The sequence below is a fragment of the Staurois parvus genome, unplaced genomic scaffold (assembly GCF_062004578.1).
Source record: "Staurois parvus isolate SC_StPar_1 unplaced genomic scaffold, SC_StPar_1.0 ptg000670l, whole genome shotgun sequence".
Taxonomy (NCBI): Eukaryota; Metazoa; Chordata; class Amphibia; order Anura; family Ranidae; genus Staurois; species Staurois parvus.
The window spans coordinates 716,739-740,572 of NW_028318466.1; the positions used below are offsets into that span (position 1 = coordinate 716,739).

The window sequence follows — 23,834 nt, forward strand, 5'->3', positions numbered from 1 at the left end:
GTCTCTAAGGAATACAGGATAAAATAAAATATTGCAGAATCAATCTTGGAATTTTACAGACGTAAATGCAATCTTAACAGCCTTGTTCAGTAGAAATAAATAAATGCTGCCTGGTTCGCATGGAAGGACAATAGTCCTTTTTTGGATATGTGTAGGTTGTTTGGAATTGTTCCAGATTCTGAAGCACTGTGTCTAAAATAGTTCTTAAAAATAAAAATAACAGAAAATAACAGAAAACTGAGATACTGTCTTCTCCACACTTTTCCTGGCATTAAAACCCTTTCAATAGTGAAGTATCAATCAACAGATTTAACAGTTAGCATTTACCAAAGCAATTTTTGAAAATTTTGCATACACATTTTTGCATTTTACGTAAAAAAAAATTAAAACATCCAAAACATTATATACTCTATATTTCTTACAGAATACAAAATTGTAGTTTTTTTTTAATGCTTCGTGATAGTTCACAACTGTTTATCAAATTTATATTTTAACCACTTCCAGACCGGACACTTTTACCCCCTTCCTGACCAGGGCAATTTTCAGCTTTCAGCGCTATCACACTTTGAATGACAATTGCGCGGTCATGCAACACTGTACCCAAATGAATTTTTTACCATTTTTTTGAGACAGATAAAGTTTTATTTTGGTGGTATTTATTCACCACTGGGATTTTTATTTTTTTTTGCTATTTAAATGAAAATGTCCAAAAATTTTGAAAAAAAGTGTTTTTTTAAATAAAATTTTGCAAATAAATAATATTTCATCATACATCTTTGCCAAAATTTATTCCGTTATCTTTTTAGTAAAAAAAAAATACAAATTAGTTTATGACCAAAAATTATAATATTTAAACATTTTTTTTTACATATTTATTTTTTTTTTTATATTATTATTATTTTATTTTTTTTTACATACTGTCACCCTAGCAGTACAGTGTCACCATGGTGACACTGTACTACTTGTGAGGGGTGATGAAGATTTTTTTTTTTTTTTTTTTACACTGATTGCTTTTACACCCATATAGGATGTAAAAGCAATCATTTCTCTTTCTCTCTGTGTGCATTCTTGCACCCATTGAGAAGTACTGAGTGAGCTGTGATTGGTCACAGCTTGTCACATGGTACAAGGCTATTGTGAATAGCCTTGTACCATGTGACCTCTGTGATCATTCACAGATTTCACATGTAGTAAGCAATAATGTCACAAGTGACATCTTGCTTACTACTTTGCATGTGATCACTGATTGGCCAATCAGTGATCACATGATTGGAACCTCGTACAGAGGTCCCGTCCGACGATCAGTGTTTCACTGTGTCCGGAGGACACAGCGGGCACCGGATCGCGTTGCTGCGCGCTCCGAGGGAGCGTGCACAAGCAGGGTGCGGGGAGGCCGTTTATAAACATCCACCGACCCTGCAGTGCCACCGTCCGGCCGTTTATATGCAACGGCCAGTCGGGAAGTGGTTAAGTAAAAAATAAGCTAAAATGAATTTTAGTGCAGACAAACAAAATACAATCTCACATTGTGCAAAATAAAAGACGAGATTCTGTTGACTAAATAGATACCAAATATTTCTGACATAAAAAAATGTGTACGCTTGAAAAATGGTGAAAATCAACTGTACCAAATTTTTTTAATAGGGAACACTTTATTTACATGCCTTTCCAGTTCACACACGTCTACAGTACGCTGCAATGTACATTCAATAAAATGCATTGGAACACACAGATGTATATGCACTGTGCATTGCATTGCCCTGTACTAAAATAAAATGCACAGGATCTGTTTTTGTGTGGTGAGCTGAATTGACAATCCATTCATTTAGAGTGAATTGCTTAACCTCATTGCATATTCCATGAAGTTCAGCTTTATAGTTTGGGCCTCTTCATGCTTCAGGTGGCTTTACAGGGGAAAACTGACTGCAGCCTTCTGTCATTATATTAACATAATCCATAAACTGACCAGCATATTATTATACCAATGAAGACAGATGTATTGTTCAATAGAAACAATAAAAATAACACTATGGGCTTGTTCACAAATGTGGCATCCCCCCCCTTCCCGAAAACTGATCATCAGCAGATTGCTTTTCAGAGTACATTTGACAGGTTGTGAGTAGGTGAGTATGTCACTGCCTGTATTAGCCCTAAAAAGGCTGAACCACAACGTTGCAATTGTAACATTCATATGAGTCATCTTCAGCGGTATTATTTCCCACCAAATGTGAAGTAGTATATTTTTTGCCGCAGCATTTGTACAGCCCTGAGAGGCTGAATGCCCTTTTTTAGGTGAGCCGTTGGAGGGTGATAAAACCATGGCTCAAATGCTTTGCATTGCCCCCTGGCTGCCTATGTGAACGAATCCTAAGAAGGAAAAAGACAGCTAGAAAGAGACACCTACTTCTAAATATACAGCTTAGGTATTCATACAGTTCAGATACTTGCTATCAATTGCCATATTAACAGGATTAGAAAGTGACTACATGAAGGGGGTACCTAAAATAATTTCAAGATGGGGGTATCTAAAATAATTTCAAGATGGGGTTACCTAAAATTATTTCAAGATGGCGTTACCTAAAATAATTTCAAGATGGAAGTAGCTAAAATAATTTCAAGATGGGGGTGCCTAAAATAATTTCAAGATGGTGTTACCTAAAATAATTTCAAGATGGGGGTACCTAAAATAATTTCAAGATTTAGTTACCTAAAATAATTTCAAGATGGAGTTACCTAAAATAATTTCAAAATGGGGTTACCTAAAATAATTTCAAGATGGGGTACCTAAAATAATTTCAAGATGGGGTTACCTAAAATAATTTCAAGATGGGGTTACCTAAAATAATTTCAAGATGGGGTACCTAAAATAATTTCAAGATGGGGTTACCTAAAATAATTTCAAGATGGGGGTGCATAAAATAATTTCAAGATGGGGGTGCCTAAAATAATTTCAAGATGGGGGTGCCTAAAATAATTTCAAGATGGGGGTACCTAAAATAATTTCAAGATGGAGTTACCTAAAATAATTTCAAGATGGAGTTACCTAAAATAATTTCAAGATGGGGTACCTAAAATAATTTCAAGATGGGGTACCTAAAATAATTTCAAGATGGGGTTACCTAAAATGATTTCAAGATGGGGTTACCTAAAATAATTTTAAGATGGGGGTACCTAAAATTATTTCAAGATGGGGGTGCCTAAAATAATTTCAATATGGGGTTACCTGAATTAATTTCAAGCTGGGGTTATCTAAAATAATTTCAATATGGGGTTACCTAAATTAATTTCAAGATGGGGTTATCTAAAATAATTTCAAGATGGGGTTACCTAAAATAATTTCAAGATGGGGGTACCTAAAATAATTTCAAAATGGGGATACCTAAATTAATTTCAAGATGGGGTTATCTAAAATAATTTCAAGATGGGGTTAACTAAAATAATTTCAAGATGGGGTACCTAAAATAATTTCAAGATGGGGGTACCTAAAATAATTTCAAGATGGGGTTATCTAAAATAATTTGAAGATGGGGGTACCTAAAATAATTTCAAGATGCGGGTACCTAAATTAACTTTAAGATGGGGTTAACTAAAATAATTTCAAGATGGGGTACCTAAAATAATTTCAAGATGGGGTTATCTAAAATAATTTCAAGATGGGGTTACCTAAATTAACTTTAAGATGGGGTTAACTAAAATAATTTCAAGATGGGGTACCTAAAATAATTTCAAGATGGGGTACCTAAAATAATTTCAAGATGGGGGTACCTAAAATAATTTAAAAATGGGGATACCTAAATTAATTTCAAGATGGGGTTATCTAAAATAATTTCAAGATGGGGTTAACTAAAATAATTTCAAGATGGGGTACCTAAAATAATTTCAAGATGGGGGTACCTAAAATAATTTCAAGATGGGGGTACCTAAAATAATTTCAAGATGGGGTTACCTAAAATAATTTCAAGATGGGGTTACCTAAAATAATTTCAAGATGGGGTACCTAAAATAATTTCAAGATGGAGTTACCTAAAATAATTTCAAGATGGGGGTGCCTAAAATAATTTCAAGATGGGGGTGCCTAAAATAATTTCAAGATGGGGGTACCTAAAATAATTTCCAGATGGAGTTACCTAAAATAATTTCAAGATAGGAGTGCCTAAAATAATTTCAAGATGGAGTTACCTAAAATAATTTCAAGATGGGGTACCTAAAATCATTTCAAGATGGGGTTATCTAAAATAATTTCAAGATGGGGTTACCTAAAATGATTTCAAGATGGGGTTACCTAAAATAATTTTAAGATGGGGGTACCTAAAATTATTTCAAGATGGGGGTGCCTAAAATAATTTCAATATGGGGTTACCTGAATTAATTTCAAGCTGGGGTTATCTAAAATAATTTCAATATGGGGTTACCTAAATTAATTTCAAGATGGGGGTTACCTAAAATATTTTCAAGATGGGGTTATCTAAAATGATTTCAAGATGGGGTTATCTAAAATAATTTCAAGATGGGGTTACCTAAAATGATTTCAAGATGGGGTTACCTAAAATAATTTTAAGATGGGGGTACCTAAAATTATTTCAAGATGGGGGTGCCTAAAATAATTTCAATATGGGGTTACCTGAATTAATTTCAAGCTGGGGTTATCTAAAATAATTTCAATATGGGGTTACCTAAATTAATTTCAAGATGGGGTTACCTAAATTAACTTTAAGATGGGGTTAACTAAAATAATTTCAAGATGGGGTACCTAAAATAATTTCAAGATGGGGTACCTAAAATAATTTCAAGATGGGGGTACCTAAAATAATTTAAAAATGGGGATACCTAAATTAATTTCAAGATGGGGTTATCTAAAATAATTTCAAGATGGGGTTAACTAAAATAATTTCAAGATGGGGTACCTAAAATAATTTCAAGATGGGGGTACCTAAAATAATTTCAAGATGGGGGTACCTAAAATAATTTCAAGATGGGGTTACCTAAAATAATTTCAAGATGGGGTTACCTAAAATAATTTCAAGATGGGGTACCTAAAATAATTTCAAGATGGAGTTACCTAAAATAATTTCAAGATGGGGGTGCCTAAAATAATTTCAAGATGGGGGTGCCTAAAATAATTTCAAGATGGGGGTACCTAAAATAATTTCCAGATGGAGTTACCTAAAATAATTTCAAGATAGGAGTGCCTAAAATAATTTCAAGATGGAGTTACCTAAAATAATTTCAAGATGGGGTACCTAAAATCATTTCAAGATGGGGTTATCTAAAATAATTTCAAGATGGGGTTACCTAAAATGATTTCAAGATGGGGTTACCTAAAATAATTTTAAGATGGGGGTACCTAAAATTATTTCAAGATGGGGGTGCCTAAAATAATTTCAATATGGGGTTACCTGAATTAATTTCAAGCTGGGGTTATCTAAAATAATTTCAATATGGGGTTACCTAAATTAATTTCAAGATGGGGGTTACCTAAAATATTTTCAAGATGGGGTTATCTAAAATGATTTCAAGATGGGGTTATCTAAAATAATTTCAAGATGGGGTTACCTAAAATGATTTCAAGATGGGGTTACCTAAAATAATTTTAAGATGGGGGTACCTAAAATTATTTCAAGATGGGGGTGCCTAAAATAATTTCAATATGGGGTTACCTGAATTAATTTCAAGCTGGGGTTATCTAAAATAATTTCAATATGGGGTTACCTAAATTAATTTCAAGATGGGGTTATCTAAAATAATTTCAAGATGGGGTTACCTAAAATAATTTCAAGATGGGGGTACCTAAAATAATTTCAAAATGGGGATACCTAAATTAATTTCAAGATGGGGTTATCTAAAATAATTTCAAGATGGGGTTAACTAAAATAATTTCAAGATGGGGTACCTAAAATAATTTCAAGATGGGGGTACCTAAAATAATTTCAAGATGGGGTTATCTAAAATAATTTGAAGATGGGGGTACCTAAAATAATTTCAAGATGCGGGTACCTAAATTAACTTTAAGATGGGGTTAACTAAAATAATTTCCAGATGGGGTACCTAAAATAATTTCAAGATGGGGTTATCTAAAATAATTTCAAGATGGGGTTACCTAAATTAACTTTAAGATGGGGTTAACTAAAATAATTTCAAGATGGGGTACCTAAAATAATTTCAAGATGGGGTACCTAAAATAATTTCAAGATGGGGGTACCTAAAATAATTTCAAGATGGGCTTACCTAAAATAATTTCAAGATGGGCTTACCTAAAATAATTTCAGTATGGGGTTACTTAAAATAAGTTCAAGATGGAGGTACCTAAAATAATTTCAAGATGGGGATACCTAAAATAATTTCAAGATGGAGGTACCTAAAATAATTTCAAGATGGGGTTACCTAAAATGATTTCAAGATAGGGGTACCTAAAATAATTTCAAGATGGGGTATCTAAAATAATTTCACGAGCTCAAACCATCTTGTTGCATTTTTTCAGTTTGTTTGGCATTGTTCTGTCCAGGTTGCATAGAAAGACCCAACACAGTTCTTCGATATTAACATTTATGTCTATATGGGTTTATGGTTGCTTGTACTGGCGTATTTGAATGTAAATAACCCAATAAATTGTTGGATTCAAAATGGTGATTATTAAATATACAATCTATAAGAAGACCACAAATTGCCAGATTTCAACATATAATTATTGTTTGAATATTATTACATCATTATTTGAAGTTAAAATGTCCTTGCTATTGCGTTTTGTCTATTTTAGGTATACAAGGTGTAGTGGAAGCCTATCAGAACTGCCTTCCTAAGTTACAGCTCTATGGACCAACCAACATTGCCCCCATTATCCAGAAAGTAGCCAAGTCTGCCTCAGAGGAGACCCACACTATGGAGGCCACGGTAAGGCATAGAAAAGGCTTCTATGTGCTCAGACGAGGACTTGGAAATTTAGGAGATTAGGCACGAATGAGAATTCAACATGTGTGCACACTATAATACAGTAGCTTAGCTAGACTGCCAGAGTACATTCGGAAAATGAATGCCTGCTGAGTAAATATTTGTTTCCCCTCCAGCTCATTTCACCTGCATTATTTGCAGCTGTCAAGCGAGTGTCTTCATATTTCCAAAATACAGTTTACAGCCATGCTTCTGTAAAATATGACAATATGCTTTTTTCCCAACATTTATCAACCCAGTATAGCGAGGTGAAAATCACAATGTAGCATTATTAGTAAGGAAACCTACAGTATATGACAAACTATCACAAATCCTCCATCAGTGATTTGACATCAGTAAGTAATATTCTTATTGGTACATTTAAGGTTTACTGCACTTGATACATCAACAGAGCCCTTTGCCTTGTTTTATTAACCACTTCCCCACTGACCTATAGTAGAACTGCCGCTACAGGGCAGCAAGGCTGCGCAAAATCACATACATATATATATATATATATATATATATATATGTGTGTGATTTGCAATTTCGGGTAGGGGGCGCATGCACGCGCCGCCCTACCTGCGCCACCTTTGGCGGCTACGGATGTCAATCACCAGGTCCCGCCATGTAGAACTGACAGGGGAGAGACCTGTGTGTAAACAACACAGGTCTTTCTCCTGCCAGCAAGGACATGCTGCTGCGTATTTCTCTGCAGAGCAGAGAAATACGCAGCAGCATGCCTCCCTAGTAAAACACACACAGCACATGATGTAAAACAGCACACAGCACATGGCAGCTTCACTTGGCAAAATCACATAAATATACATGATTTTACATTTCTGGATAGAGGGCACAGGCAGAGCGATAGAAAGCAGCAGGTCTTCTTAGTAAAACAGCACACAGTACATAATTAAATCACTCCCTAACACACAGTTAACCCTTTGATCACCCCAGATGTTTACCCCTTCCTGCTCAGTGTGATCAGTACAGAGTCAGTGCTTTTTATTAGCATTGATCACTGTATTAGTGTCATTGGGATTTGCATTTTCGGGTAGAGGGCGCATGCACGCGCTGCCCTACCTGCGCAACCTTTGGTGGCTACGGATGTCAATCACCGGGTCCCGCCGTGGAGAACTGACAGGGGAGAGACCTGTGTGTAAACAACACAGGTCTTTCTCCTGCCAGCAAGGACATGCTGCTGCGTATTTCTCTGCACGGGACCATTTGTGGCCAGCTTAACCACATGCCTACCAGGCACTTATACCCCCTTCCTTACCAGGCCAATTTTCAGCTTTCAGCGCTGCCGCACTTTGATTGACAATTGCGCGGTCATGCAACATTGTACCCATATGAAATTTTGATCATTTTTTTCTCACAAATAGAGCGCGCAGGAGAGCGCGTTCTGGGGGGACGTCATATGACGTCCACCCAGAACTGGCCGGCCGCAGTGAAGCCGTCATTTGGCTATCTGCGGTCGGCAACTAGTTAAAGACTACTGAACTAGTTAAAGACTACTGAACATTCAATTTAAATCAGGTAAATGCACTCCAGGTGCATCCAAACTAAGGCCAGCCATACATGGGTCGATTTCTGAAAAATTTTTCGTTCTAAAATCGGACCTAAGGATAATCGGCCGATTTTCACTCTGTTGGTGGGGCAATAAAATGTAGAGTAAAAGCGAGTGCTAAAACATGAAGCAGCTGAACACACTAAAAAGGTAAACCATATGCCTTCAATATAATCTAATAAAAAATGATGGTGCATCGCTAAAATGATAATAAGAATAAAAACAAATGCAGAAAATTATAGTTAAATGAAATAAACGAATGAAATAAACGCACATTAGATAATGGGTGTGTTTTGCTCGTATAAGATACTCGCACAGTGGTTATAAGTGCGTTGTGGTCTGACAAATGTATAAAATAATAAATAAAATAAAATCGCAAATGTCTATAATAAACGCATAACCATAAAATGCGTTAGAATCATAAAAGTCATTAAAATCTTAAAAACAGATCTCCAGGTGATTCAGTAAAATCCTAGTGTGCATATACTCCTCGGGTGGGTGTGCCGATAAATATATAAAATGCGCACTCACCAGATGCGCTAATAAAAAGCGTGTTGTATCATGTAATGTCGATCAGTCATGGGTCCATTAGGGGTAGTCAGCCTCTTCCAGGCACTGGGACGTTCACTGGGGATCACTATGGGATTAAGGTGCTCAGTGCAGAGCAAGAATTAGGGATAATCCCATAGTGTAGTATTTCAATGGTACTTTGTTAGTTATAATAAATAAGGAATGAATCCAAAAATGTACAAAAATCTGCAGTATATGGCAGGAGAAATAAAATGACAATTGCATACAAAGCAAACTAACCAGCTGGTATCATTAGGTGGCCGCCGGACCTCCGTGATCCCACGACTTGACGTCAACAGCTTGCAGGGGCTCCTCCTTGACGCGTTTCGTACTAAAAGTACATTGTCAAAAGAGGTATGCCTAGTGGGGCAATGGCACCGGACGATTTTCATGGTTTCTCCCCATTTCATTTATCGGCCATGCTGGAAAATTCATGAAAGACGATCGATTTTCAACCTCATTGGTGGCACCGTCGGATTACAGAATGCACAATGTTTTCGATTTTAGATCGAAAAATCGTTCGGAATTTGACTTATGTATGGCCTGAATAAAGGTTTGCATTTTCTTATCTTTGGAAAGTAGCCACAGCCTGAGAATAAAAGCTTATCCCCTACCAACATAGAAGCAGGGGTTTCTCTGCAGAGATCCAGCACACCCCGCCACTGATACAGAGCTAGAGGAGCCGGGAGCATGAGCTTTACTGACTGCAGAGCTATAGGTCTGACTCGGCAGAGGACATGTTGGACCTCTACAGAGATTCCACTGCTTCCACAGAGAAAACAAGGATCCTGTGGCTGCTTTCTAAAGAAAGGTGACTGTTAGACTTTGAACATGTTTTGTTTTCAAAGCCTAACAGTTAATATATGGAATATATTTAGCTAATTTAAATTGAACGTTTAATTGGGTTTAGTAAATTGTAACAAGGGAATTGTACCTGCACTGTGCCATGTATCTATCAACTGCACACTGAGCTGCCAGCTGAGTTTGTCATTTCTTGTGTTTCATTGTCTCTGTGCTCATTCTAATGCCAGTATCAATCATTCTGGTGGCTAATTCCCATTACGATCATTCATTATCGTAAATGATTCATATATTACACAGAGTAGATTTTGACAGGGAAATTATTAAAGTAAATGTAAAAAAATTCAGAAGGATCGCCCTGTTATATTTCATTGTGGTTTGGCTGCCATAACAGTGTGTATATGGCTTAGAAGGGAATATTTGACAAACTTTGCCATTCAAAGGGTTTTAAAGGTAAAAGTTTTTTTTTTTTTTTACCTTTCTCTACATTAAGGTAAAAAAACATTTTAATAGTAGTAGCTCCCCTTCCCCCCCAAATACTCACCTGACCCTGATCTAACCCACATGGAAGAAAAATACATTTGAAATATATTCTAAAAATATTCTTCCCAAATATATTGCAATATATTTGAAATGCTACAATTTTGGCCATATTCAATATATTTCAAAATATATTTCAACAAATATGTATATATATACTGCATGTTGAAATGCGTTTTTATTACAAAATATATGAAAAATATTTTTAAAAATACATTTCAAATATACTGTATGTCTTTAAAAATACAAATTTACATTTTTGGAACGTGTTTACAAATATATGTAAAAATATATGAAAAAATGACTTTTTTATGTGTTAAAAAAATTCTGAAGAATATATTTTAAAATATAACATATAAAAAAAGTCATTTTAATATATATTTGTAAATACATTCCAAAAATGTAGAGTTGTATTTTTTAAGACATACATTTGAAATGTATTTTTTTAAATATTTTTCAAATAATTTGTAATAAAAATGAATTTCAACATGCAGTGTGTATATATATATATATATATATATATATATATATAAAAATATATTTATATATATGTGTGTGTATATATATATACTGAAATATATTTTGAAATATATTGAATATGGCCACAATTGTAGCATTTCAAATATATGGCAATATATTTGGGAAGAATATTTTTAAAATATATTTCAAAGATATTTTTCTTCCATATGGGAAGTCCAGCTCTGTGTACAACTACAGCAGCTCTTTCCTGCTCTTATAGGCTTGGTTAAGCAGGAGCCATTAGTTCCTGCTGCTGCCAGGCAAAACCGTGAGCAGAGAGTGAGGGGTTGGGCCGAGCTGGGCTGTATGTTTGAATAGCACCTTCCTATGGGGGCACTCTGGAGGGGTGAGGAGTCAGGAGTGCCAGTGCGGGACCCCAGAAAAAGAGGATCAGAGCTGCTCTGAGCAAAACCACTGATATGTTATTTTAATGAAGAAAAAATGTAAAGCTTTACAATCTCCTATGGAAATTGTGAAAAGCAATCACCCTGCTTAATGTGTTATGTGACCCAGAAAAGGACATACTCATGTACAGATGATTACAAAGTAATGTAGATGCTACAAAAAAATGTATCTAATTAAAATAATATAAATGCTCATTAAAGGTCATGTCATAAACATATAAAACATTAAATGACTGTCAATGTTTGTACTGAATAATTAAATTTAAAGCAGCCACAAAAAGAAGACATTTTCATATAGAACATTGTAATACTTTTTTTAATTACTTGCCTGCCACCCCATAGCAGATGTACTGCTACAGGACGGCTTGCTGGGCAAAATCACGTAAATATACATGATTTTGCATTTCTGGGTAGGGGGTGCACACAGAGCGGTAGAAAGCAGCAGGTCTGCTTAGTAAAACAGCACACAGTATACTACAAAATCACTCCCTAACACACAGTTAACCCTTTGATTGATTGTTAACCCCTTCCTGCCCAGTGTCATTTGTACAGTGTCAGTGTTTTTTGTTAGCACTGATCACTGTATTAGTGTTACTGGAGATGTCAGTGGCAGTTTGTCAGTCCCCCCCCAGTGTCAGAATGCCCGCCACAGTCCTGCTATAAGTCACTGATTACTAGTATAAAAATGTAAATAAATAGAAATTTCAGTATTTATACAGCCATTTGTAGATGCTATAACTTTCACGTAAACCAATAAATATACACTTATTTGGATTGTTTTTTTAGCAAAAACATGTAGCAGAATACATTTTGTCTTACTTTTATGACATTTTATTTTTTATTTGATATGGCAAAACGTCAAAAATATTGTTTGTTTGTTTTTTTTCAAAATTATACCGTATTTGCCGGCGTATAAGACGACTTTTTACCCCTTAAAAATCTTCTCAAAAGTCGGGGGTCGTCTTATACGCCGGTATAACATGACATGACACTTTTTAGGGGGGCGGCGCGGTGCCGCCGCCGCCCCCCCCCTTCCCCTAACGGAAGGGACACTAAGTACAGGGGTGGGCAGGGGCTATTTCTTACCTGGTTCCGGTCCCACGACGATCCGGTCCAGGAAGCGCGGCTGCGCCTTCAGTTCGGCCACTGGAGTTCGCGCGGCTGCTCGGCTCCGCCTCCTCACCAGCGATTGGCCGCCAGAACTGTAGCTCAGGAAAGGCACACAGGCGGCCAATCACCAGCGAGAGGGTGGAGCCGAGCGGCCGCGCGAAAATCGAGTGCAGGACCAGCAGGTAAGTGGTCAGTGTAGAGGTGCTGCTGCAACCACATATGCTGGCTGCAGCAGCACCATACGAGAACAGAGTCAGCAAGTGTCAGTGGGAGGAATAGTGCCCCATCATTGGTGTCACTGATACCAATGATGGGGCACTATTCCTCCCACTGATACCAATGATGGGGCACTATTCCTCCCGCTGATACCTATGATGGGGCACTATTCCTCCCACTGACACCAACGATGGGGCACTATTCCTCCCCCCCACTGACACCAACGATGGGGCACTATTCCCCCCCCCCCACTGACACCAACGATGGGGCACTATTCCACCCCCCACTGACACCAACGATGGGGCACTATTCCACCCCCACTGACACCAATGATGGGGCACTATTCCACCCCCCACTGACACCAACGATGGGGCACTATTGCACCCCCCACTGACACCAATGATGGGACACCATTCCTCCCACTGACACCAATGTTGGGACACTATTCCTCCTACTGACACCAATGATGGGGCACCATTCCCCCCACTGATACTAATGATGGAACACTATTCCCCCCACTGATACCAATGATGGGGCACTATTCCCCCCACTGATACCGATGATGGGGCACTATTCCTCCCACTGACACCAATGATGGGGCACGATTCTTCCCACTGTTGTGCACTGGAAGAGGGGTAGTCTTATACGGCGAGTATAGCCCAAACACTACATTTTAGCAGGAAAAGTAGGGGGGTCGTCTTATACGCCCAGTCGTCTTATACGCCGGCAAATACGGTAAGTCTTTTTTGCTTGTAGCACAAAAAGAAGAAGAAATACTACTGAAAGAAAGCTCCATTTGTGGGAAAAAAATTACATAAATTGAATGTATGCACAGTGTTGCACGACCGCACAATTGTCAGTTAAAGTAATTCAGCGCCTAATCGCAAATAAAATGGCCTGGTCAGGAAGGGGGGTAAATCTTCTGGAGGGTTAAGTAACTAAATTGATGATGTGTGGGGAATAAACAATTACAGCTAGCAGTCTGGAAACAAATGAACTGAATTCTCCCCAGTTTTTAAAGCGATACAAGAACAATTTTTTGTAACTGGTGAAAACGGATTGGATTTTACCAGTCAAGTGCTTTGATACAATAAAAGATGATTACTTTGTTGTTGCTAGGGGCTACTAAAAGTTGCTCTTTACCAGACTCTTTTAAATAGACCATCATCATAAAAATATTGATCTCTGATAACTATGCATTTAGCATATGTAATGATAGTATGCACCACATAGTTTGCTTTTCAGTTCCTTTGCTCCAATTAATATTTATAGCCAAAGTTCCATTCCCAGCTGTCCAGCTAAGTGACAGTTACTGTTTTCTGGAACTTGTGCTGAGCATTTGTTTACAGGTCCTTGAAGGCAGTGTAGTAGTGGTGGCTACTGCAGTGATTCTCACTTCCACAGGGACTGGACAGGTATGGAATATGTATACTTACATTGATTCAAGCTGGACCAATGTTACTGTGTAAAAAATGGAATTCAGCTTTAATACCATTTCAAAAAAACATTTTCAATATTCTAAATAATAGAGCTTTCATTCAAATAATAGCTGGTGACCCGGTTCTGAATGTCCTTATTCAGGTGCTTTCTGTTATAGGGTGACAATGCTTTGTCCTTTTCTCTCCTACAATGTCACCCTGTCACAAAGTCTTCCAATCAAGACTATAAATGGCAGAGATGGGCAAAAGGAGACTGGGGCCCTAAGCAAGGTAGCTGCTTTAATTTTCCATCCAATCAATTGATATTGGTAACTAATTGGAATTAATAGCTATGCAGCCATCAGCCACCATGCAGTCTTCATGCAGCCATCACTGGAGTGCAGGCATATAGATATGAAGTGGTTGCAAAAGACTGGAGAAGATCAGCAGGACTGAAATGCAACATAGGAATGAAAAAGGTGAAAACAAGTGGCATAATGGCATTTGTTTATGATACATAGTGGTTTAGAACAGTGTTTCTCAACCTTTTTTCAGTCAAGGCACCCTTTAAAATTATGGACTGTCCTGAGGCACCCTTTAAAAATTGGACAGTCCTGAGGCACCCTTTAAAATTTTGGACTGTCCCGAGGCACCCTTTAAAATTTTGGACTGTCCTGAGGCACCCTTTAAAAATTTGGACAGTCTTGAGGCACCCTTTAAAATTGTGGACAGTCTTGAGGCACCTCATTCTAAAATGGGAAAAACTATTCTAACAGTTTTATATAACGCAGCAACATCCACACATGTGGGACACCCAACATTAGAGGTGACTTATTCTTCCAAAGCAAATACACTTTTGCACACTGGTACTGACTAGTATCCCAGTGTTTCCTTTCTCCATCACTGAGCTAATGTGACCCCAGCATTGATGGAGAGGGGCAGGAGACGGTCTGCAGGCAGCTGACATCCTCCTTATCAACTGATGATGTCATTGGTTGTCAGGACGCTGGCGGCTAGAAGGTTGTAATGGTGCACAATGAAAACCTGTGGCTGTAAGTAACTAAAAGGCAGGCTTGTTCTACCCGCTGGCAAGTATACGCGTTTTGGGCAATTTGTAGACATTTTGCCAAGGCACCCCTAAAGAAGCCTCAAGGCACCCCAGGGTGCCTGGGCAACCTGGTTGAGAAAGGCTGGTTTAGAAAACTACATAATCTAATTTTGTTTGGTTTTTATATCTACTTTAAAGTGGTTCTAAAGTGAAAATGTTTATTTTCACCTTAATGCATTCTCTGCATTAAAGGTAAAAAATACCCAACTAAGTATTCCCTCATACTTACCCCCCAAATACTTACCTGAGTCCTCTCTTGATCCAGCATTGTGCCTCTCTGCAGCACCAGTGCTCTCTCTTCCTGGATTCACAGGCTTCACTGAGGGCAGAGGGAGCTTCTGCAGCTGTCAGTCAAATCCTGTGCAGAGAGAGCGGGGGGCATGGTTGAGCCACGCTGTGTGTGTCTATGGACTTACACAGCCCAGCTCAGGAGTGCATCCACACCAGCACTATTGCTTAGGGGGTACTCAGACAAGAGGAGTGGACAGAGCTGGTGGGGGACCAAAAAGAGGAGGTAAGCCACCATTCTGTGCAATATCCTTGCACAGAGCAGGTAAGTATAACATATTTTTTTATTTTAATTAAATAAAAAAAGGTTTATTATCACTTTAAATATCCTGTATGCTGTATCCTGTATGAATACTATGCTATGACAGAAGAATCTGCATGTAAACTATTGTTACGTCATACCTATTTGATAGTATTGTTCCTCTTTATTTGTAGCAATACTTTATTCTTCTCATCTTAACGGATGGTGTAATCACAGACATGGCTGACACCAGAGAAGCTATAGTTCATGCCTCACATCTTCCCATGTCAGTCATCATTGTCGGAGTTGGCAATGCAGATTTCAGTGACATGCAGATGCTGGATGGAGATGATGGAATACTGAGGTCACCTAAGGGAGAGCCTGTGCTTCGGGACATTGTTCAGTTTGTACCATTCAGGAATTTCAAACACGTACGTATCTTTCAAATATACGGCTTCCGAGATCTGACAGATATAGGAAGCTATTTGTCATCCAGTGGCATTTCCAGAAATAGTAATGGATGTTTTGAGCATATGAGATATATGATGTGTATTTAAACTGTATGCTGCATTCAGTAACATGCTAAATGTTACCACTGGCATATTTAATATTACTCTATTATAATTCTATTATAATTCTCAATTGTGTCCATAAATGTCACCCTGCATTGATTGCAAGAGATATACAGCCTTCCTCTACATAAATTGATGCCACATTTAGAGAGAAGACTAATAGGTCTGGTGAAATGTAGTAGATGCTGTATAATATTTGGATAGTTCAAAACTGTATAATATTTATTGATATAAGTGCAGGCCAGCGTGAAATTGTAGCTCTCAGCCAGTAGGCTGAAGTCATGGGACTGATTTACTGAAGGAATTAAAGGCTGTTGACTCAACAATTTGTGTGCTCACTGGGTTTAGTAAATAAAGTGAAGTTGTGCTCACTTTTGATATCAAATCAAGTGCAAGAGAAAAAAGCAGTGTAAGCAAAGCAATCTTTGCATAAAATTGTATTATTAAATGAACACATTCACCTTAATTACCAAACTAAATATACATTCACCATACTGAAGTAGTAAGTCTGCAATTTAAGGGGAATCTATAATAGCTTTGTGTCAATTTAATTTTGAAGGATATGTTTTTAAACTGATATTTATTAGATGTCATATAGATAGATAGATAGATAGATAGATAGATAGATAGATAGATGCATAGATAGCTAGATGGATGGATATATAGATAGCTAGATGGATGGATACATAGATAACTAGATGGAAGGATACATAGATAGCTAGATGGATGGATACATAGATAGCTAGATGGATGGATACATAGATAGCTAGATGGATGGATACATAGATAGCTAGATGGATGGATACATAGATAGCTAGATGGAAGGATACATAGATAGCTAGATGGATGGATACATAGATAGCTAGATGGATGGATACATAGATAGCTAGATGGATGGATACATAGATAGCTAGATGGAAGGATACATAGATAGCTAGATGGATGGATACATAGATAGCTAGATGGATGGATACATAGATAGCTAGATGGATGGATACATAGATAGCTAGATGGATGGATACATAGATAGCTAGATGGATGGATACATAGATAGCTAGATGCATGGATACATAAATAGCTAGATGGATGGATACATAGATAGCTAGATGGATGGATACATAGATAGCTAGATGCATGGATACATAGATAGCTAGATGGATGGATACATAGATAGCTAGATGGATGGATACATAGATAGCTAGATGGATGGATACATAGATAGCTAGATGGATGGATACATAGATAGCTAGATGGATGGATACATAGATAGCTAGATGGATGGATACATAGATAGCTAGATGGATGGATACATATCTAGCTAGATGGATAGATGGATACATGGATAGATGGATACATGGATAGATGGATACATGGATACATGGATAGATAGTATTTAATTTACATCTAAACTTTAAATTACGTGAACACCTATTAGAATAATTTCACAAAGTTTTATGGTTTTTCTAAAGAGACCGTGCAGCAGAAGTTGTTAGCCTTCAGGGTCTACAAGTGAAGGGATGGACGCTGCTTAACCGACCCCAGGAGTCCAATGTTAAGGAATGGCCTCAGTATCTGTACTGGTCATGCCCTCGGAAGTGTTTCACCCCACCCACCGGGCCTTGGTCACAGAGGTAGTCTGTGCGAAATACGTCACAGGGCGTGGCCAGTAAAGCGGCTGAGGTAATTTCTTAACATTGGACTACTGGGGTCGATTGAGCAGCGTCCATCCCTTCACTTGTCTTGGCTGACACTGGAATCACTCAGACTTATGCTCCCCTCTTCTCACTTGTCGGTGGAGTGATCGTTTTCCTTCCATCCATAGCTTGGAGCAGTGCCATAAGGTATACTTTTGCCTTCAGGCTCTCTCTCTCTCTTTTATTGAAACTCGCTATGGTATTTTTCAGAGTAGACAGGGAAGAGAAAAAAGGTGGATAAGGCATGCCTCTTAATTATTTAACTGTGTGAGTAAAATTGGGCTAATAAATTTGTAAGCAGCAGACTTTGTTTCAATAAAGCAGCTACGAATAAACAGGTAAACATGAGAAAAGTAATACAGAGCTTCACCTGCTGGCTTGAAATAAAGATACAAAATATTCATTTTATACAATTTTATATTAAACATGCTACTTTTTATTTTTAGTCCAGACCATGATAAACCAATAAAATATATTCAAAAGCATTACAAATAACTTTATGTGGATGTTTAATAGATCCAGAACTGTGGAAATGGAAATTTGCTATTTGGCAAAACATGCTGAAATCACCCTGGTATTCACTTTAATACTCATATTTCGGCTGTTGAGAAACTAATTTGAAATGAATTACAATTCTTATTTATACACTAAAACATTGTTATAACAAAAAAGAGTAAGTTTGTTATATTTTATAAATTCACAAGACATTAAAATAAACAAACTGCATGGAAAATAGGTAAAATATGATATATGAAGGTGTATACTGAAAATATACTAAACAGTTTTGACCCATTAACTAAACTAAACTTGATATAAGTAATAAAATGGTTTTATAGCATTGTAAGCTAAAGATTGTTAGATATATTTAAAGAGGGGTATGCCGTGATTCATCATATTAAGATCAAAACATAGAAGAACCATTTCTGCCTGATAAAATAGGTGAATTTTGTTAGTGAATGTGCAGTAAACAGAAATGATTGCAGCATGGTGAATGTGCCTGGATTAACCAACTTCATAAATAGGCCTCTTAGTGGACTGATACTGTAGGGAACGGCACAATAAAGGAGAGGTAGTGTAATCAATTTGACTGCTGTTATCCCAGTCTTATAAATACATCAAATAACAATGAGAGCTAAATTCCTATTGAAGTATTGGAAAGCTATATGTGAAAACAATGCAACTCAATCTAGTAAATAAAGGTGATTAATGGGCTTTATAACTTCTTTCCAAAATCGTCAGGGCATTTGGCAACAAATAAGTAATGATCAGCAATCTGAGTGCCACTGTAAAAACTGACCCCTTGCTATACATATTTGAGGCATTCCCATTTCAATATAATCAGCCATTTTATTTGCTTTAGTTATTGGAAAGTAAATATTTTCAGCAATATAATGGATTTTGCAAAAGTGTTTGAAACAGTTCTCCACACGCAGCTAACATGTAAGTTAAAGTCTACAGACGTAGAAAATTCAGTTTGTAAATGGATAGAGAAGACCATATTCAGAGAGCAGTGATTAATGATATAATTGACACAAAGATTAATCATACTCTGAATGGTCTAAGGTTATTAGTGGTGTACCCCAAGGTTCAATGTTGGAACCCTTACTGTTTAACCTATTTATAAATGATATAAAGTTTGAGATTAAATTTACCATTACGTCGTTTGCAGCTGACACCAAGCTCTGCAGTGGAATAACATCTCCAATTTACAAGCCAACCACCATACAATAATTAATTGGGCAACTATGTGGCAAATGAGGTTTAATGATGATAAATATACAGTTGTGCACTTGGGGTAAAAACATGCATACATCATACATTCTAGGAGGAGTACAACTAGGGGAGTCACTGGTTGAGAGGGATCTGGGTGTTCTGGTATATCATAAACTTAATAATAGCATGCACTGCCAAGCTGCAGTTTCTAAAGCGAGCAAAATACTATCTTGAATTAAAAGAGGTTAGAATCCAGAGAGAAAGATATAATTTTGCCCTTGTACAAATCATTAATAATACCTCATCTAGAATAGGCAGTTCAGTTTTGGGCACCAGTTCACAAAAAGAATATCGGAGAACTGGAGAAAATGTAGAGAAGGGCAACCAAAGTGATATGGAGGAGCTCAGCTATAAGGAAAGATTAGCTGAACTAAAACTAAATGTATTCTCTTTTGAGAAGAGGAGATTAAGTGGGGAAAATGATCAAAATGTATAAATGCCTAAGTGGTCAATATGTACAGGCCTGGACTGGGGCAAAAAATAGGCCCAGGCACTTTGCACTGAGCAGCCCAAAGCCCAGGGACCCTTTCCTCGGAGCCCAGTGGTGGAACGCCAGCGCGCGATCACAAGAGCGAACTTTTCGACTCTGGTAATTCCGCCAGTAGTGTCAATATTACTTTTTTTGTATTTTGTTGTTAGAGAGAAAGAAAGAAAGAGGGAAAGAAAGAAGGAAGGAGGGAAAGACAGAGGGAGAGAAATAAAGAAAGAAAGATGAGGGGGGCCACTGGAGGAGATGAGGGAGGGGGGCGTCAGCGGGGGGAGCATACAGGAGCCAACCGCATGCAGGAGATTGATAGGAGAGGCGGCTGGGCGGCACATACAGGAACCGAGAAATGCACGATCCTCTATGTGCCGCCCAGCCACCTCTCCTATCTAGGCGGCCCCGGCCCTCTGGACAAATGCCCGGTGTTCCCTATAGCCAGTCAGGGCCTGAATATGTATTTATAGTTTTCTCCTGTATTTTTTCTATCTTGTATATTCATGGCACTGGCCTTGCAATCTATAATTTGTGCTTGAATTTACCAATACTAAGGCCTATGTTGAAGGAGCTTTGGGTTTTTGTTGATGGCATTAGTTTGACATTAGTTTGGGATGCCTATGAGATCATTCAGAACTTATTGAGGGGTGCATTTAAAGTGGTTTTAAACCCGAACATATACCCAGCAAAATGACTGGCCTCAGGTGTTACACGGAGAAGAAACAAATCCTCCTACATATGTTGTACCTGTTTATCTGCACCACCTGTCCCCTACATCCATTCAAAGTGCAGAATTTACACAGGACCTCTCAGCTCTGAAAAGCATGGGCAGAGAGCTGAAGATACATCAGTGAGGAGAGCTCTGAGAGATAATTGGAGGGAAGTTACACCACCCTCTCCACACAGCTCACAGATATAGAGCTAAGGGTGTCAAATCTGCTGAAGCTCCCTCCCCTGTCACCACTTTTCTCTTTGTGGCAGGAAAACTTGTCAAAAATTATTCATACTGATAACAGAGGGATGAAGCAGCAGACAGAAAAGACACTTAGTGCCCTGGATTAAAACAGGTACACATTATAACCTGCAGTTGATCTCCTTCTGACTTACTTTGACCTGCATTAAATGGGTTTAACGTTCCCATAGACTACTTGAAACAAATCAAAGCCCATCAACACAGGTCCTTAGTGAGTGAATTTCAAAGTGTACACTATCAGATAGTGTGACATTAACTAGGGCTGGGTATTATTCTGCTCTGGGTGTAGTGTGGACAATAAAAACTTTAAAGAATAAATTCACTTTAAGACAAATTGCACTCCTTTTTGCCATGTGTCCTGACCCTACACAGATCCATAATTACCAAAATCCATTGACCATGACCTTCGGGGATTGTTTATGTCCTGTGCCACAGGACCCTTCTCCTGGCTGGTTCATTTGAGTCCATCTTCAAGCCATGTTAATAGTCCCGTGTAAACTATCCCTTAAGGTCATTGGCAACAGATCTCAGTAAATACAGATTTGTGGATGGTGAGAGTGAGACAATATAGGCCAGGGCATAGGGGCAAAAAAGATAAGTGAATAAGTGCACTTTGTATTCATTAAAAATGTAAAATCATCAGCTTAGATGCAGGGTGTATTAATAATAATAATTAGAAAAATAATATGCATCATTACCTTGAAATAAACATAAGAAAGTAAAATTTAGATTTCCATTTAATCGGGTTAGTAATAAAATCCATTTTATTTTCTTACTGAATACAGATAAACAGTTATTTTCCCTCTTCTGATTGTATTTCATATGCCTATTTCCTTTCTTTCTTAGCATACACTCACAGCTGTGTGTACTTGGTTACATTTATTTGCACATATAAACAGTATTTTAAAATCAGCACCATGGACAGAGTTCATGTCATCTAGTAAATTCCCATTGATTGAGTCTAACTGTATTGTAAATGTGCCAGGAGCTTTTCATAAATGACATAAATTTTATGGCTATCTAATGAGAACTGCAACATTTTCTTTCATAATCCTTTATCCTAAACATCAATGTGAAGCCCTATTTAAGTCTCTTGTGTTTCAGAGACAAACAGTGGAAAATCAATGTTCTCTGTTATCCATAATCCAATGTCTGCCTCTTTATGTGCAGATAATATCTCCCAGAGGTATTTTCAGGCTGCATGATGATAGGATTGCTAGCAGGGAATATGGCTGTCGCATTCTACTGAAAGAGCACAAAACATACCAAGATTTTTTTTATATGGTCATTTCTTTTTTTAGCACATTTGTGTGTGGCCTCCAAGGTTCAGGGAGGTATATACAGAAAGAGCCCATTATTGTGGTCCCATCCCAAACTGTAGTGTGTTTATATGTTTTTATGCCTGGGTTTTGTGGATATAGTGTGTGTGTGCATTTGTACGAGCTTGCCCACTTTCATGTACACTTTTAACCCTTTTGCCAGGAGCATTTAGACATTTTTTTTCACACATGGTAAAAATGTACATTTAGGTCTGAAATTTAGGTAAAAACCCTATTATATACACTCGCCGGTCACTTTATTAGGTACACTTTGCTAGTACTGGGTTGGACCCCCTTTTGCCTTCAGAACTGCCTTAATTATTCATGGCATAGATTCAACAAGGTGTTGGAAACATTCTTCAGAAGTTTTGATACACATTGACATTCTAGCATCATGCAGGTGCTGCAGAATTGTTTGCTGCACATCCATGATGTGAATCTCCCATCCCACCACATCTCATGCGGTCTGGTGACTGTGGAGGCCACTGGAGTACAGTGAACTCACTGTCATGTTCAAGAAACCAATTTGAGATGATTTGAGCTTTGTGACATGGTGCAGTATCCTGCTGGAAGTAGTCATCAGAAGATAGGTACACTGTAATCATAAAGGGATGGACATGGTCAGCAACAGTACTCAAGTGGGCCGTGGTATTTAAACAATGCTCAACTGGTACTAAGAGGCCCAGTGTGTGCCAAGAAAATATCCCCCACACCAGTACACCGCCACCACCAGTCTGAACCTTTGATACAGGGCAGGATGGATCCATGCGTTCATGTAGTTTACGCCAAATTCTGACCCTACCATCTAAATGTCACAGCTGAAATCGAGACTCATCAGACCAGGCAACATTTTTTCAATCTTTTATTGTCCAATTTTTATGAGCCTGTGCGAATTTTAGTCTCTGTTTCTTGTTCTTAGCTGACAGGAGTGGCACCCAGTGTGGTTTTCTGCTATTGTAGTCCAGCTGCTTTAAGGTTCAATGTGTTGTGCATTCAGAGATGGTATTCTGCATACCCTGGTTGTAACAAGTGGTTATTTGAGTTACTGTTGCCTTTCTATCATCTTAAACCAGTCTGCCAATTCTCCTCTGACCTCTGAGATCAACAAAGCATTTTCGTCCACACAACTGGATATTTTCTCTTTTTCGGACCATTCTTTGTAAAGCATAGAGATGGTTGTGTGTGAAAATCCCAGCAGATCAGCAGTTTTTTTTAAATACTCAGACCAGCCTATCTGGCACCAACAACCATGCCATGTTCAAAGCCACTTACATACAATTTCTTCCCCATTCTGATGCTCAGTTTGAACTCCAGCA

The 23,834-nt window shown here is 37.8% G+C and overlaps 1 protein-coding gene across 1 annotated transcript in view; it reads left to right on the forward strand.

Annotated features, from left to right (window-relative positions):
* CPNE4 (copine 4) overlaps positions 1-23,834 on the forward strand; it is a 560,705-nt gene that overhangs the window by 523,095 nt on the left and 13,776 nt on the right. Inside the window, exons 14-15 of the mRNA XM_089652053.1 lie at positions 6,755-6,888; positions 15,904-16,140. Of these exons, the coding sequence (XP_089508179.1) occupies positions 6,755-6,888; positions 15,904-16,140 (371 nt within the window). The remainder of the gene's footprint in view (positions 1-6,754; positions 6,889-15,903; positions 16,141-23,834) is intronic.